The following is a 15,251-nucleotide window of genomic DNA, read 5'->3' as shown; positions in this document are numbered from 1 at the left end:
GCGATCAGTGCAGACCAAGATCAGCCTGCACATCCGTGCAGTCTGATCATGTTCTGCACTGTTCGCCATTCAGTCAGTATCTTTTTGGTAAACACCCCTTTTAACAGTTAATGGTACTGTCCAAATTGAAAGATGGACAAGTTCATTATAGAAATTTAGCAGGGTAAGAGTTAATGCAATGATTTTTCGCTGGTTAAAGGTCCATAATGCTTTAAATTTTTATCTTAAAAACAGAAGAAACAACTTTCCAAATAGATGTTATGCATACTTACATGGTTAGAAAAGCACAACTTTTATTATTGCACATGAACTGTTATAGTTAAAACCATAAAGGGAGGTAATAAAAAAAACCAATAGATTCAATAAAACATTGTAGTATATTCAGTAATATTCAAACCTTTAACAAATGTTAAAGAAAGCAATTTTCAGAAATAGGATCTAACAAGAAATTAATGTATTTTAATGTTCTTAACAGAAAATATGGCAGCCACATTTTAAACAAAGGCATTATGAGCCTTTAATACATGGCTGAATCCAGTGAAAAAAAGTGGTTTATCGCAAGAATAAAGAGAAAATTAACAAAAATGACCTTTTGAACACACTGACACTTCAGAAGGACTTCTTTAAAACTGCTGTTTTTGCTGAATTAAAAAATTCACACTTAAATGTTTGTATTTATAGCATGGTAATAACATGAACACTTCCTACAGACATGAAGCATGCTGTATGATTTTTTATTTGTATACACTTGCATGCCACCATTTTGCACATATAGTTTAGATATTAATTTTGAGAATGTTGTCAGTACGATGAAATATTTTCCCTACAAACAGATTGATGTGTGGTTTTCAAAAGTTAAAATTTTTGCTATAGTTATTTCAGATATTTTTATGGTTGTTTAAAAAAGCATGGAATGTATTCCTCAACTTTGTAGTAATAAAATGAAACCTTTAAATGTTTTTTTTTTTAAGTTTTTGCATGTTACGTTCCCTCCACATTATTTTTGATCTTGATAAAGGTTTTTGGAGGTAAATAGTTGAAATGTACATAATGTTATCTATGTCACTGTAAGTAAACTTGTATTTTCGCAGAGTACACTGAGACCGTTCCTGGTAGATCCGTCATCCAGGGCCACTGACTGGCTTAAAACTCATCTGAAAGAAAGTAGACTTGAGGTCATCAATCAACAGGTATAGTCTGGTTACTGTGAAATCATCTAATTTCGTGGGCATAAAATTTCGTGGTTTTGGCCAAAACGGCAATTTCGTGGGGATATGAATTAGTGGATTTCAACTTTTGAACATAAAATAAATGGGAATTTTACTTGTTTGTTGGGATGAAATTTCGTGGATTGACTCAACCACGAAATCCACGAAAATTAGTCCCCCACGAATATTAATGATTTCACAGTATGTTGTGTGAGAGAGTAAAATACCAAACATATTGTTTCAGTTAACTTTGTTAAGTTGTGTAGACATTAGGTTTCTAAATGAGGAAATGTTTTATTACTCTAGCCTTTTATATAATGCTGCATATTATATGGCATATGTAACTTTACATATTGACTGTTTGATTAATCAGCAAATCACTACTGAGGATCTGTATTAACTTGTTTTCACAAGATATTTTTGCTGTTTTAGGATGCTAACTTCAGTACTGCACTAGAGCTTGCCGTGAGGTTTGGGAAGACATTGATTATTCAGGAAGTTGATGGTGTCGAGCCGGTACTGTATCCTCTACTTCGAGGAGACCTAGTATCACAAGGTGGGTAGTTAAAGGCAGCCGTTCATTAGTGTTCGGATTTACAGGGGCGATATGTAAATTTACTGATATTTTAGACCTGTGGATAACCCGCAACTTTGGTTAACCAGCATTCTTTCTATAATCTGCATTAATCAGAAAAAATGAACAAAATATTCTGTGTGTACATGGATAACCAGCTAAAATCACAGATAATCTGGAGATATACACAGGAAAGTACAGTACATTAAAAATGGAATTCAAGGGACCGTAATTTATTGTAAATAAAGTCTATGTTATTCTCTGCTGATCTTGTTTTACAAGATCAGGATAGCATTCATACATAATTTGAGTTATATATAAACAAAAATCAATAAACTCTCGTTGAAAGCAATTTCTACTTATATATAAAATAAGTGAATAGTGCATTATTGGAAATACATGTTGAGAAATCTGTAAAAGGTCTTCAACAATAAATGATTTTCTATCAGGTCCACGACATGTGGTACAGATCGGGGAGAAGACCATTGACTACAATGAAGAGTTCCGTCTGTTCCTGACAACACGTAACCCTGCTCCCGAGATACCGCCTGATGCTGCATCAGTCATCACTGAAGTCAACTTCACTACAACTAAAGCTGGTCTTACAGGACAGGTATATAAACAATAAGTTTAAATATATTTAACTTTAGCATTTGTGTTGGTAAAGATTTTTGTGTAGGTCCCTATTTTATTGAAAACTCTAAAATCAATAGCTTTCAAACATTTCATCTTAAGATGAGTAAGTAGGCCAATATCAATGTCAAAGGTTTATAGTCTGTTACAGGGACTGTTACCTGTCCACTCGTGAAGCCATCCATTAAAGAATTTTAATATTACTTAGCACAATTTTTTCCTATTCTGAGATGATTTTTCATGCACATATCACGCAGATACCTAGCTTAAAGATCAAGGTCACACTTGGAGGTCAAAGATTCACAGTGTTGTTTTTTTTTGGTGCCTTCTGATTCCGCCATCCATTAAGGGATTCATGTATTACCTGTCACAGATGTTTCCCTTAATGAGATGATATGTGTTTGCAACAGCCAGACCCTTAGCTTAAAGGCCATGGCCACACTTTGAGGTCAAATGTTTGGTCCATAACTCTGCAATCCATCAGCGGACTTTAATATTACTTAAAAGAAAAGTTCCCCATGACAAGACAACATGTCACATGTAAGACTCAGATCCCAACCATTAGTTTATACTAATTTGTTTTAGCTAGACTGTGATGAAAGCTTCAAGCTTATTGGAACCACTCTCGAGTCCGCTTCCTGGAAAACCAGTACTGGTGTCATATGAGAAGTCATGGTCGTGACCCCAGTGGGGCTCGAACCCACGACCCCGGGATTGAGTGGCCGACACCTTATTCACTAGACCACCGCTCCCCTCCCCATTGACAGATATCTAATCATTAAGTTATGCTGCTGTTTAGATAATTAGTCCCCTTCCTACTGGGTTGCAATGAAATATTTCATTCAATTGTTTTACATTAATCGTAGGGAATGTTATTACAACTTTCAATACCTATACACAATGACTGCTTCCTTGAATTCCAGCCTGTAGTTTATGTTTGAGATCACCAATTATATTATGCATGGATTAATGTTAATTCCAGCTCCTTGCTGCAACTATCCAACATGAGAAACCAGAGCTGGAGGAGAAGAAGACCTCACTTCTGAAACAGGAGGAAGATCTAAAAATAGAACTGGCAAAATTGGAGGAATCCCTCCTTGAGGTATACATGCTATTTAGTTATTGTCTCATTTTACTGAAATATTTATATAGATACACATCTGTATTAAATCTACATGGACAGCATTGTATGTAGTAATACAGTATTAGACTGTGGATGAAAAAATGACAGATGTTCAAAACCTCTGACAAGGCAAATGTATTCTGTGATGATAAAACAAAAGACAGTGTGAAGATTTTTGTACATACATCTGATTTATGTGTGCAGAGAACAAGTTTTTAGCTCAACTATACAAAGTATATGGAGAGCTATCCTACTCGCCCCGGCGTCGGCATCCTTCCGCGTCCACACCTTGGTTAAAGTTTTGATGCACTTCCTCTTTTATCTCTTTATCTCTGTAAATACTTGATGGATTTGCTTCAAACTTAAAATAGTTATTCCTCATCATTACCCACATCATCTGGCACATGGGCCATAACTCCTGCACCAATATTTTATGAATTATTCCCCCTTTTTACCTAGAATTTCAGGTTATAGTTTTGGTGCACTTTCACTCTGTCTCAGTTATAACTAAATGGATTTGATTCAAACTTAAAATAGCTGTTCCACATCATCACCCACATCATATGACACAAGGTCCATAACTCTGGCACCAATTTTTCATGTATTATGCCCCCTTTTTACTTAAAATTTTAGGTTAATTTTGATGCATTTTCACTATATCTCTGTTATTACAGAAGGGATTTGATTCAAACCTAAAACAATTGTTGGACATCATCAGCCACATCATATGACACAAGGGTCCTAACTCTAGCCCAAATATTTGATGATTTATGCCCCCTTTTTACATAAAATTTCAGGTTAAAGTTTTGATGCACATTCGCTCTATATCTGTTATTACCAAACGGATTTGATTCAAACTTAAAATAGTTATACCACATCATCACCCACATCATATGACACAAGGGCCATAACTCTTGCATTAATATTTTATGAATTATGCCCTCTTTTTACTTAGAATTGCAGGTTAATGTTGTTGCACTTTCACTTCATCTTTGTTATTACTTAATGAATTTTATTCAAACTTAAAATAGTTCTTCCACATCGTCGTCCTCATCATATGACAAAACGTACATAACTCTGGCACAAATATTTAGGGACTTAAGTCCCCTTTTTACTTAGAAATTCAGTTTAATTTTGATGTTTTTTCACTATATCTCTGTTGTTACTAAATGGATTTTACTCAAACTTAAAACTATAAATGTTCCACATGGTCACCCACATCATATGACACAATGTTCATGATGCTGGCACCAAGATGCTGTGAGTTACGCCCCCTTTTTACTGGAATTTTAGGTTCAAGTTGTGATGCACTTCTGCTCTATCTCACTTATTTGATTCAAACTTCAAATAGTTGTTCCACATAATTAGCCACATGATATGACACATGGTGCATTACTTTTGCAGAAATTTTACATGAATTATATCCCTTTCATACTCATTTGATATTTTGATACACTTCACTATCTCTGCTATTACTTAATACATTTTACACAGACTTAAGCTATTGTTGAATATCATCATCCACATTGGAGTAATTGGACACTCCAGTGACAGCTCCAGCTTCCTCAGATGTGCCCAGTTTCACTATCCAGCATCGAAATAGTCGAGCGCGCTGTCTCCTGTGACAGCTCTTGTTGCTGATACATCTTGAAGATTTGTAAACAGTGTTTTTGATATGGGCAGTCTAAATACTTAAGATAATGCACAATTGAAGATATTAGCATGATCATATCCATTATTTCTTACAAAAAATATTTAATAATCAAATGGGGTTTAGAACAAAGTTTCTAAAATTAATACAATGTATCCTCATTTTGACTCTTGCATGTAGCTGTATATTTACAAAGCAGTGGTAAACTATTTGTTTTTCCTTTAATTTTTATATGACAATGGAATATTTATTTATGTGTAAATACTTTGGTTCTCATTTGTAGGAGCTGGCAAATGCTAAAGGGAATATTTTGGAGAACAAGGAGTTGTTGGACTCTCTGAACAAGACAAAGGCCAGCAGTATCACTATAGCGGATTCTCTGGCTGAGTCTGTCAGGCTTCAAACCTCGCTAGATCAGGTAAAGTGCTAGCTTACTGCATCAAGATATAATTCAGATTTGTGATAATCCAAGTGTTTATATTTGTGTAATATTCCTACCAGGATATAGAAAATAAAATTTGTTTTTAACCTTTACCCTGCTAAATTTCTATAATGGACTGGTCCATCATTCAATTTGGGCAAAACCATTTATTATTTGAAGGGGTGTTTAATGAAAATTTACTCACTGAATAGCGAACAGTGCAGACCATGATCAGACTGCACGGATGTGCAGGCTGATCTTGGTCTGCACTGGTCGCAAAGGCAGAATCAATTGCCACCAGCAGGCTAAAAGTTAAAGAATATATGCTACAGAAAACACCAGTCACTCCAGTACACAAAGGAATGAGTAAAATGAGTTATCAAAGATTTTGGTCTGTCCAAACATAGAAAATATATTATTAAGGAAAACGGTCGGGGACCACATGACTTGCTGAAGCGATCTCTGAGCTTGAGTTAATGATACACGAGTAAGCTGTGTTTCACTGTAGCAGTTAAGTTATTCTGAGAATATGCTTCATTTCTGGGGCTTAGCTGGTAGAGGATGATTATTCTAAGGGGTTTGAGTTTGGTTCTACATAGAACACTTTTACCATCTGAGTAAATTATTACCAGAAGGTTGTTATTTTACCTGAGTTGAAAACTAATTAATTCTTCTGTTTTTATAACACATCAGAGAGACAAGTGTAATGCTTGTTGAGACATAACTTAAAAAAGGTTAATTTAACATGAAAAAAATCATTTCTGGAACAAAACGGAAGCCTTTCTTTAACTGGGAATGGAAATATATTCTGTTTTAAGCTTAGAATGTTGTTGAGGACTTAAGACTACTTTTTCAAACCAGAAATACAGGTATTATACTGGCTGTGTTAATGCTCAAATGCCCATTTAAACAAAAAATTGTAGCTAAAATTAATTTCCTTTCAGGAACGGAACATTTATCTCCCCCTGGCTGAGAATGGAAGTGCCTTGTACTTCGTGATCAGTGATCTGGCCAAGATCAACAACATGTACCGCTTCAGTCTGGCAGCATTCCTGCGGCTGTTCCAGCGTGCCCTTGACACACGCCAGGATGGTGGTGGAATGGATCACAGGATCAAGAGTCTGGTAGCGCACCTGCAGCAGCTGGTGTATGAGTACGTTTGTCGGTCACTGTTCAAGGCAGACAGGCTTATGTTTGCAATGCACATGGTGCATGGAATGAAACCGGACATGTTTGAAGAAAATGTAAGTAAGTTTGAAAATTTTGGTTTTGATAAGATTTATAGGTTGGAAATTGTTTAGTTCTGTGCTTGGCGTTTCAGTTTTGTATACAGTTCTCATTATATAACCAGATTATAAATTGCTTGAATCTGATTTTAAAATGGTTGAAAAGCTACAAAGTAAACATTATCTAATACTGTGAAATCATTAATATTCGTGGGGGACTTATTTTCGTGGATTTCATGGTTGAGTCAATCCACAAAAATTTAATCCCAACGAACAAGTAAAGTTCCCATTCATTTTATGTTCAAAAGTTGAAATCCACAAATTCATATCCCCACGAAATTTTCATTTTGACCAAAACCACGAAATTTCATGCCCACGAAATTAAATGATTTTACAGTATTCCAGTAAACAATTCCTGTACCCAGTTCCATGCTCAGACATGTAATAAACATAAAAGCAGACTTTACTTTTTCAATGCATGGTATTAAGTTTTGCTAAACCTAAGTATGTTTTTACATTAAAATTATTTCCTGTGCAGGAATGGGAGACATTTAATGGTATGCTGGTAGCAGATGTGAAATCCGACCCTTCAAAGAGCATACCACACTGGGTAGAACCCGAGAGAGCTCATGCTGTAGCAAATCTCAAGGTAATCATATTTTTGTCTATCTTACTATTTAACCTTTTTCAAAATCAGATATTTTTTGCCAAGGCTAAAAGTCAGCTTCTTTTCAAAGCCAGGAGCACTAAGCGAGGTAGAATATTGGTGATATAGGGCCAAATATGTCAGACTATTTAAAACAGGAACAACACTTTTCATAGGTGTTTATTTTCAGCAATACAGTAAAGCGTATTGAAGTAATTAAGCAAAGATAAATCCCTCTGAAAATGTGTGATTTTACAGTACTACGGTATGTACTAATTGAGGAATCGCAGTTACATGAAGCTTTCAGTTGGTGAATGAACTTCTTTGTGTTCTTTTTTATTAAGTTTGTTAAATGGTACCAGAATAAATCTTTTTCTTTCAAATTCATATACACAGGAAATAGCCATATTGACTCAAACCACATACCTAAAAAATAATTGATTTCACAGTAATTTGAAATGTATAGTACAGATTTACATCACTTTTATTCACTCATTGACTGTAATTGATGCTTATTTGTATGTAACTAGAGATAACAGCTGCCACCATATCTTATTTCAGTCTAACATAGGAAAGCTGTACAATGCTCTGGGCCTGGAGGATGGAGGAACATGGTCAAACTTTGCCAGGAGTAGCCAGTGCGAGCAGGAGATTCCATCGTCAATAGAGAAAAGAATCTCTCTGTTCCAACAAGTATTATTGGTGCAGGCCATCAGACCAGACAGATTGCAGAGTGCCATGGGACTGTTCGCTTGCAGAGTTTTAGGTGAGCTTTACTCAAATTGAATTTCACAGATGACGGACCAACTTCTGTTATATCATACAATAGTTGTGAAGTTCTGTTTTGTGGTATGATAAAGGGGAAAATTTAGTCTGCTCATGTGCCCTAATTTATCCTGATTGCAAAGGTTAAGGGTAAATTATAATCCTGTTGTGTCTTTCACATAACTTGTAAATTTTACAGGAGATATTTTTTTAGTCTTTTTCCAAAATAAATTGAGATATTGCAGATTACTACTTTGGTTTAATAGTAATTGTCCGGATCACTACTGATATTAAAACAGGGACATAACTTTATGAAAGTAAATCAATATGAACTTTTTACAGAAAGCTGTGTCTTTATAAATGTTTTTACTTTAAATCTTTTTAAGTAAAAGTCATGAAATGCACCCCATGACAAGATAAGAATGAAAAACTCTATATCTGGTGCAACAACTTAGAACAAGTATTTGAATTAGACCTAATCTGTACAAGAGTTATAAATCATGTCTTTTAATCCTTACCCTGCTAAATTTCTATAATGAACTTGTCCATCTTTCAATTTGGACACTACCATTAACTGTTAAAGGGGTGCTTACCAAAAAGACATTGACTGAATGGTGAACAGTGCAGATCTTGATCAGACTGCATGGATGTGCAGACTGATCAAGATCTACACTGGTTGCAGAGGTAGAATCAGCATGATAAGGGTTAATAAAGATATTCATAGTCAGTATTTTTCATATTTTCAGGCATGCAAGAGTTGTCTCCTCCATCTGTGAATCTGAAGAAGCTGTATGAACATGAGACGCTGCCAGAGGAACCAATACTGATAGTTATCTCCCCTGGTGCTGATCCCTCACAGGAGTTAAAGGAACTGGCTGATGATACAGTTGGACATGACAGATATCATCAGGTAAAACACAGTCACATATTTAATTAGCCTTTATATCATTGTTGAATTGCCAAAATTAAAATTGACTTAATTTGATGTTATAGTAATAACATATTGGTATTGTTAAAATTTTTCCTTGAAATCAAATTATTTCTGAAATATTATATATGTACTAAAATTTATGTATGTTTTATATTTCATTCATTAAATGTTGAATGATATTTGTCTAGGTTGCTATGGGTCAAGGACAATCGGAGATTGCGATGCAGTTGTTGCGTGATTGTTCTCAAAATGGAGATTGGTTGTGTCTGAAAAATCTCCATCTTGTAACTGCCTGGCTTCCATCTTTAGAGAAGGTATGACCATTTACTGTGAGATTTTACTCACGTTGGGGTCGGGGTTGGGGGTGCAATATGTAATAGTATTAGTTAGCATCTGTGTTATTACTTATCAGACTTACCTCAAGTATTAGGACACATTTTGCTGTATCCTGGTGACAGGAGTAGGATGATAAAACTTGAGTTTTTATAACGCACTCTTTAGGTACTGTAGACTGGGTTTTGTTTGTATGGCTTCCGTTTTGTATCTTGATAGATAGTAGATTTATTCATAGAGCTCCGAATTCAACTATCCCTATCGAGCCTCAGTCAAACGGCAGCATTATGTCAGTACACAGAAGCTATGACTAGATAGATAGCAGTCATGTTTTTTAATTGGATTGAAAGAAAGTTAATTAAAAAAGTTAATGAAAGAAAATAATTTTAAAAAGTTAATTTAAAAAGTTAATGAAAGAAAATAATTTTAAAATGTTAATTAAAAAAGTTAATGAAAGAAAATAATTTAAAAAGTTAATGAAAGAAAATAATTTTAAAAAGTTAATTAAAAAAGTTAATCAAAAGAAAGTTAATTAAAATGAAGATAATATTTGTTTCAGGAGATTAACACATTGAAGCCTCACAAAGACTTCAGATTATGGATGACTGCCGAGGTACATCCGAAATTTCCCACAATTCTGCTTCAATCCAGCTTGAAGATCACTTATGAGGTAAGTGTTGGTTTGTTTTTTTCCACAAAAATTAATATATTTTTGCCAGAAAAGAACCTTATTGAATAATGTTAGAAGGTATAATTATAGATATGGGTGCAGACTTACTAATAAATTATTTGAAACTTGTACAAGAAAAAGAAAGTGCAAGATGCATTTTACTTATTTATTCTGTATGTAAATAGCATGTTTATTTGGAACTCAACATTGCCCTTATGTACAATAAACATGAAAAATTATGTTGGTTAAAATATGAAGCTAGTATATATTGTACCAGCTAAGCTTGTGACTGTTTATGAAATAATTGCTTCAGGCTCCTCCTGGAGTGAAGAGAAATCTGCTGAGAACTTACGAATCTTGGTCACCGGAGTATGTATCCAAGGGAGGTAATATTGTACGCTCACAAGCATTATTTGCCCTTGCCTGGTTCCATGCAGTTTTACAGGAGAGAAGAATGTATATACCACAGGTAAAATTTTATGCAAATTAGTTCATGAATATGTTTTGGTCTTTGAAAATTATATAGGGCTATGTAACATATTTAAGGAATAAATTTCAGTTTAGAAGTCAACATTTTGGTATGAAAAGCAAAAAGTTGATTAAACTTTGCATACTGGTACTTTAAATACAAACATGAATTGTTTCCTCTTGGTAAATAGATTTCATCAGAATTGGAATTCATTAGATGTACATAGATTCATACAGTCGACATCGTACTTGCGACCACCTCTGTTAAGCGATTTTTGTATTAAACGACCAGTCAAAATCCCTCACGAACGTTTTCAGTATATAAATTCATTCCATTAAACGACTTTTTTATTAAACGACTAGCGACCACAGTAATGTAGTCCCAACAGGTAATATATTCGACAAAAGTATCTATTAAGCGACCGGGTACCAAAATTCTACCGGGCATTTCTTCATCTGTGTAATTCGCGAGTACGTTTTGCACGTGACTGAATGCAATTAACATTTGTATCAGTCAAACTGACAAGCAATCTAGCCATGATTTTTAAGGTTTGTGGACTTGGAAAAGTGTTTACGATGTTAAAACAGATTTTGAAATCACATATGTACGTTCATAATAAATACAGTTACATTAACAGTTAAAAATAACTTTCCTTTTCATCTGACTGAAATTCATTAAGAGACCATTCCATTAAGAGACCACTTCTGAGCAGTCCCTTGGGTGGTCTCTTAATACAATGTCGACTGTATACGTAAAGGCATCTGACTGTGAATATTTTTTGATATATATATGAAACAATAATAATAATGTCTTTTTTTTGTTTCTTCTAAAATCAAGGCAAACTTCATACTGTGTAAAAATGAACACCTCCATTAAGGTGACTAATATATAGCACAAAGAATGTTACTGTTTATGTTTCAGGGTTGGACAAAATTCTACGAGTTTTCCCTGTCAGATCTACGTGCTGGCGCTGACATTATTGATAGACTTTGTATTGGTTGTAAGTCCATTTTGAAATTCATGATATTTTATACATTTGAGCCGTGCCATGAGAAAATCAACATAGTGGGTTTGCGACCAGCATGGATCCAGACCAGCCTGCGCATCCGCGCAGTCTGGTCAGGCTCCATGCTGTTCGCTTTTAAAGCCTATTGGAATTGGAGAAACTGTTAGTGAACAGCATGGAGCCTGACCAGACTGCGCGGATGCGCAGGCTGGTCTGGATCCATGCTGGTCGCATACCCACTGTGTTGGTTTTCTCATGGCACGGCTCATTTATTCAAGCTTACTATTTCGTTATCACAGTATTGTGGTCAGTAATGTGATTGTGTTGTATTGTAGATCTTATACTTCTTGATGTGAGAATTACATAGGATTTAAATATAGAAAATGTTAAAAAAAGAGATGTTCTTAACATGTTCAAGTTGTGTTTAGAATTGTTTTAAACTTCATTCTTCTTTGCATGTTTTAAATTTACTTCATTGCTTATCAGAGACAAAAGTGCTCAAAGGTGAGCCACTGTGATCACCTTCCATTTTTCATTGCTGGTTGTTGTGTATTCTAATATGTAAAACAGATTTACTGTTAACACATTGGAGACCTCATCTCTTAAGCAATCTTTATTAAACTGACTACATCTCGGTCAAGGTCAATATGGGCAATACTGCTCCAGTAACACCAGAGTTATGGCTCTTGAATTAGTCTAAGTGGTTATTCTTTGTTCTTAACCAGAAAAATTCTGTGCAAATTCATATTTTTAAATGCAAATATACTTGCTTGATAGACCATGTCTATTAAGAAACCACTTGCATTAAGAGACCACTTTTTCAGCTCCCATTTGTGGTGTAAAAGAATAATTATGTTGTATTAAAAGACCATTTTTTTGTCTATTCATTGGGTGGTCTCTTAATGCAAGTTGTACTTTAGATATAAGATTTTTATTTTATTGCTTTTTCCTGCAAAATTTGTAAAGCAGTTTTTTTAATGGACATGTATATGTTTACAGCTCAAGAGGTTCAGTGGCAGTTTATCCATGGTTTGTATGAGTTGGCTATATATGGAGGCAGGGTAGATAATCCATTTGATATAAATGTGATGAAGGCCTATGTGTTACAGTTCTTTGACCCAGCGACACTCTCCCAAGGAGCTAAAAATAAACGTCTAGGACCTCTTAGACTGCCAACATCTACTAACTATAGGGTAGGAATGAAACAAGTTTCGTGTTCAGAATTTTCCCAAACAACATTACCTTTCCATTAAAATTCTTCAAGTGCAAACAATCGAAGCAGTTAAATAATTCTTTAACATGTATCTTCCAAGATATCTGTAGAATCAGTTAATATCTTTTAGTTCTATTCTGACAATTTGATAAAATACTGTAAGTCCGAATATATTTATCTCTGCTTCTGATTCATGTAAGGAAGTTGGCATTAAATTTACTTACGTTGCAAAAGTACTTGTGCAGAATCCATGAACACTGGTTAGATTATCTGAACATTATATAACTGGCATATTGTTGAAGAACTTGGCTAAACCCAATATCAGATCTGATCAGCTTATAGTTTTCATTTTATGAGGCTTCAGCGTTTATGTTAAGAAAAGGGTATGGTTGCATTTTAACTTTAGAATTTGAAAAAATTGAGTTATCTTTCCTTTTTATCCAGGATTATTTGGAAGTGATCAGTGCTTTACCAGAGTTTGACAAGCCATCGTATTTTGGTTTGCCAGAGAATATAGAGCGCTCAGCTCAGCGTATCATCAGTAGTCAGGTTATCTCCCAGCTCAAGGTTCTACAGCGTGCTGATGTGAAAGCCAGCAAGTTCGATAAGGAGATTTGGGCAACAGAACTTGGACCATTACTTACACAGTGGAAGAAACTTAACACTGTATGTTTTGTTGTAATCTGTCTTCTGCTACATATCGGTACATATTTACTGTAACAGCAGTTTCTTTACATACAGTAATTGAAATTGGATATTTGAGATTGATGCAGAACACAGCCCTTTAACCCCTTACCATGCTGGACATGACTGATTCTGCCTTTGCGACCAGTGTAGATCATGATCAGCCTGCACATCCATGCAGTCTGATCAAGATCTGCACTGTTCGCCATTTAGTCTGTATCTTTTTGGTAAGCACCCCTTCTAACAGTCAGTGGTACTGTCCAAATTGAAAAATAGACAAGTTCGTTATAGAAATTTAGCAGGGTAAAGGTTAAATCTGTTTTCTGTGTGTTTCATTGTGAAGTTTGGTTAAACAGAGCAACTGTTTACTTTTTCATGTTCAAACATGTATTTTTTGTATTAATTTCAGTAATCATGCAATGACTTTTAAAACCCAAATTATTTTGGTAATCAAAAATGCAAGTGACTTTTGATTTGATAAGGCATGTTTAGCAAGCCCAGTGTAAAAGTAGCTTCAGACTCCAATTTAGGGTTTTAATTAGCACAAATTTTTCTCCAAGATAATTGACTGATGCCATCATGTTCGAATTCATAGTCACTTGTCTATACTATCTCAGATAATATTGCTTAGTTAGGGCAATGTGTAGAAGATGAGCACTTTCAATAAGGAGAGTCATAGGTTTGAAATCCTGTGGGAGGCATATTGCTCTCTGTGATGATTGACTGGAGGTGAATATGTCCACCATCTCTGATTCCACTGGGAAAATTTCTGTTATTCCCAGAGAATGGGTTAATAGTTGGGAAGTTGTAATTAAGCTGGTGTAGATAACATTATTTCAGACTAGAAATCTGTGAGTGCTGTTTTGTTTACAATTAAATTTGTAATTCAGACCACACCTGAATAAAATCTACAGTAAATAATTTAGTTATGAAAAAGAATTCCAAACTACATTAAATGTTGAATTTTCTCTTCTTGTCAACATTCAAACAAGACAGTTTGATCAGATATAGGACAATAAAGTCCATTTTTGCAATTTTCCAAGGATTGAACAGACCTATATTTAGCAGCCAGCCGAGAGAGCGACACTATCTGGTGGCTGCTTGGGACAAGTTGAAATTTGAAAAAAATATTTGGGTGTTTAGCTGACAGTCTGCATAATGAAATCAGTACAAAGATCTTTTGGAAGCATAGAATACAACCAAGACAAATAATAGCAGACTTGGTTTGCATGAGCCTGTTTGTGAGAGTTGCTAAGATAGGTGTAAAAACAAGTGGCTGTTTAATACAGGTGCCTGCTGAGTGTTTAATACAGGTGCCTGTTGAGTGTTTAATACAGGTGCCTGTTGAGTGTTTAATACAGGTGCCTGTTGAGTGTTTAATACAGGTGCCTGTTGAGTGTTTAATACAGGTGCCTGTTGAGACAGGTTCAGTTCACAAAGTCCACTTCTTCCATTTCTCAAGGACAGATTTGATTGCTTACACACATAATGATTAATAAAAAGAATGGATTTGTCAAAGAACAAAACAGAACAATATGTCAAAATGTCCGTATTTGATCATTGTTTTTTGTGTTGATTTCATGATGACTAAATTCTTTAAATCTGTTTTAAATTTTGTAGACATTTTTGGAAGATGTTTTGGAGCCTATGGTAACTAAAACATCCTGAATTAACATCTTGATTATGTCACTTGTTACC

General features: G+C 34.8%; 1 protein-coding gene across 1 annotated transcript in view; it reads left to right on the top strand.

The window, feature by feature from the left end:
• Positions 1-15,251, top strand: part of LOC123557214 (cytoplasmic dynein 2 heavy chain 1-like) — a 105,789-nt gene that overhangs the window by 85,511 nt on the left and 5,027 nt on the right. The window contains exons 59-74 of the mRNA XM_053544602.1: positions 1,092-1,190; positions 1,641-1,764; positions 2,232-2,395; positions 3,398-3,517; positions 5,473-5,607; positions 6,555-6,854; positions 7,375-7,485; positions 8,044-8,248; positions 8,994-9,157; positions 9,367-9,492; positions 10,071-10,181; positions 10,495-10,650; positions 11,572-11,650; positions 12,656-12,849; positions 13,314-13,535; positions 15,174-15,203. Of these exons, the coding sequence (XP_053400577.1) occupies positions 1,092-1,190; positions 1,641-1,764; positions 2,232-2,395; positions 3,398-3,517; positions 5,473-5,607; positions 6,555-6,854; positions 7,375-7,485; positions 8,044-8,248; positions 8,994-9,157; positions 9,367-9,492; positions 10,071-10,181; positions 10,495-10,650; positions 11,572-11,650; positions 12,656-12,849; positions 13,314-13,535; positions 15,174-15,203 (2,340 nt within the window). The remainder of the gene's footprint in view (positions 1-1,091; positions 1,191-1,640; positions 1,765-2,231; positions 2,396-3,397; positions 3,518-5,472; positions 5,608-6,554; positions 6,855-7,374; positions 7,486-8,043; positions 8,249-8,993; positions 9,158-9,366; positions 9,493-10,070; positions 10,182-10,494; positions 10,651-11,571; positions 11,651-12,655; positions 12,850-13,313; positions 13,536-15,173; positions 15,204-15,251) is intronic.

This window comes from Mercenaria mercenaria, chromosome 5 (genome assembly GCF_021730395.1).
Source record: "Mercenaria mercenaria strain notata chromosome 5, MADL_Memer_1, whole genome shotgun sequence".
Classification (NCBI taxonomy): Eukaryota; Metazoa; Mollusca; class Bivalvia; order Venerida; family Veneridae; genus Mercenaria; species Mercenaria mercenaria.
This window is presented reverse-complemented; position numbering and strand designations above follow the sequence as displayed.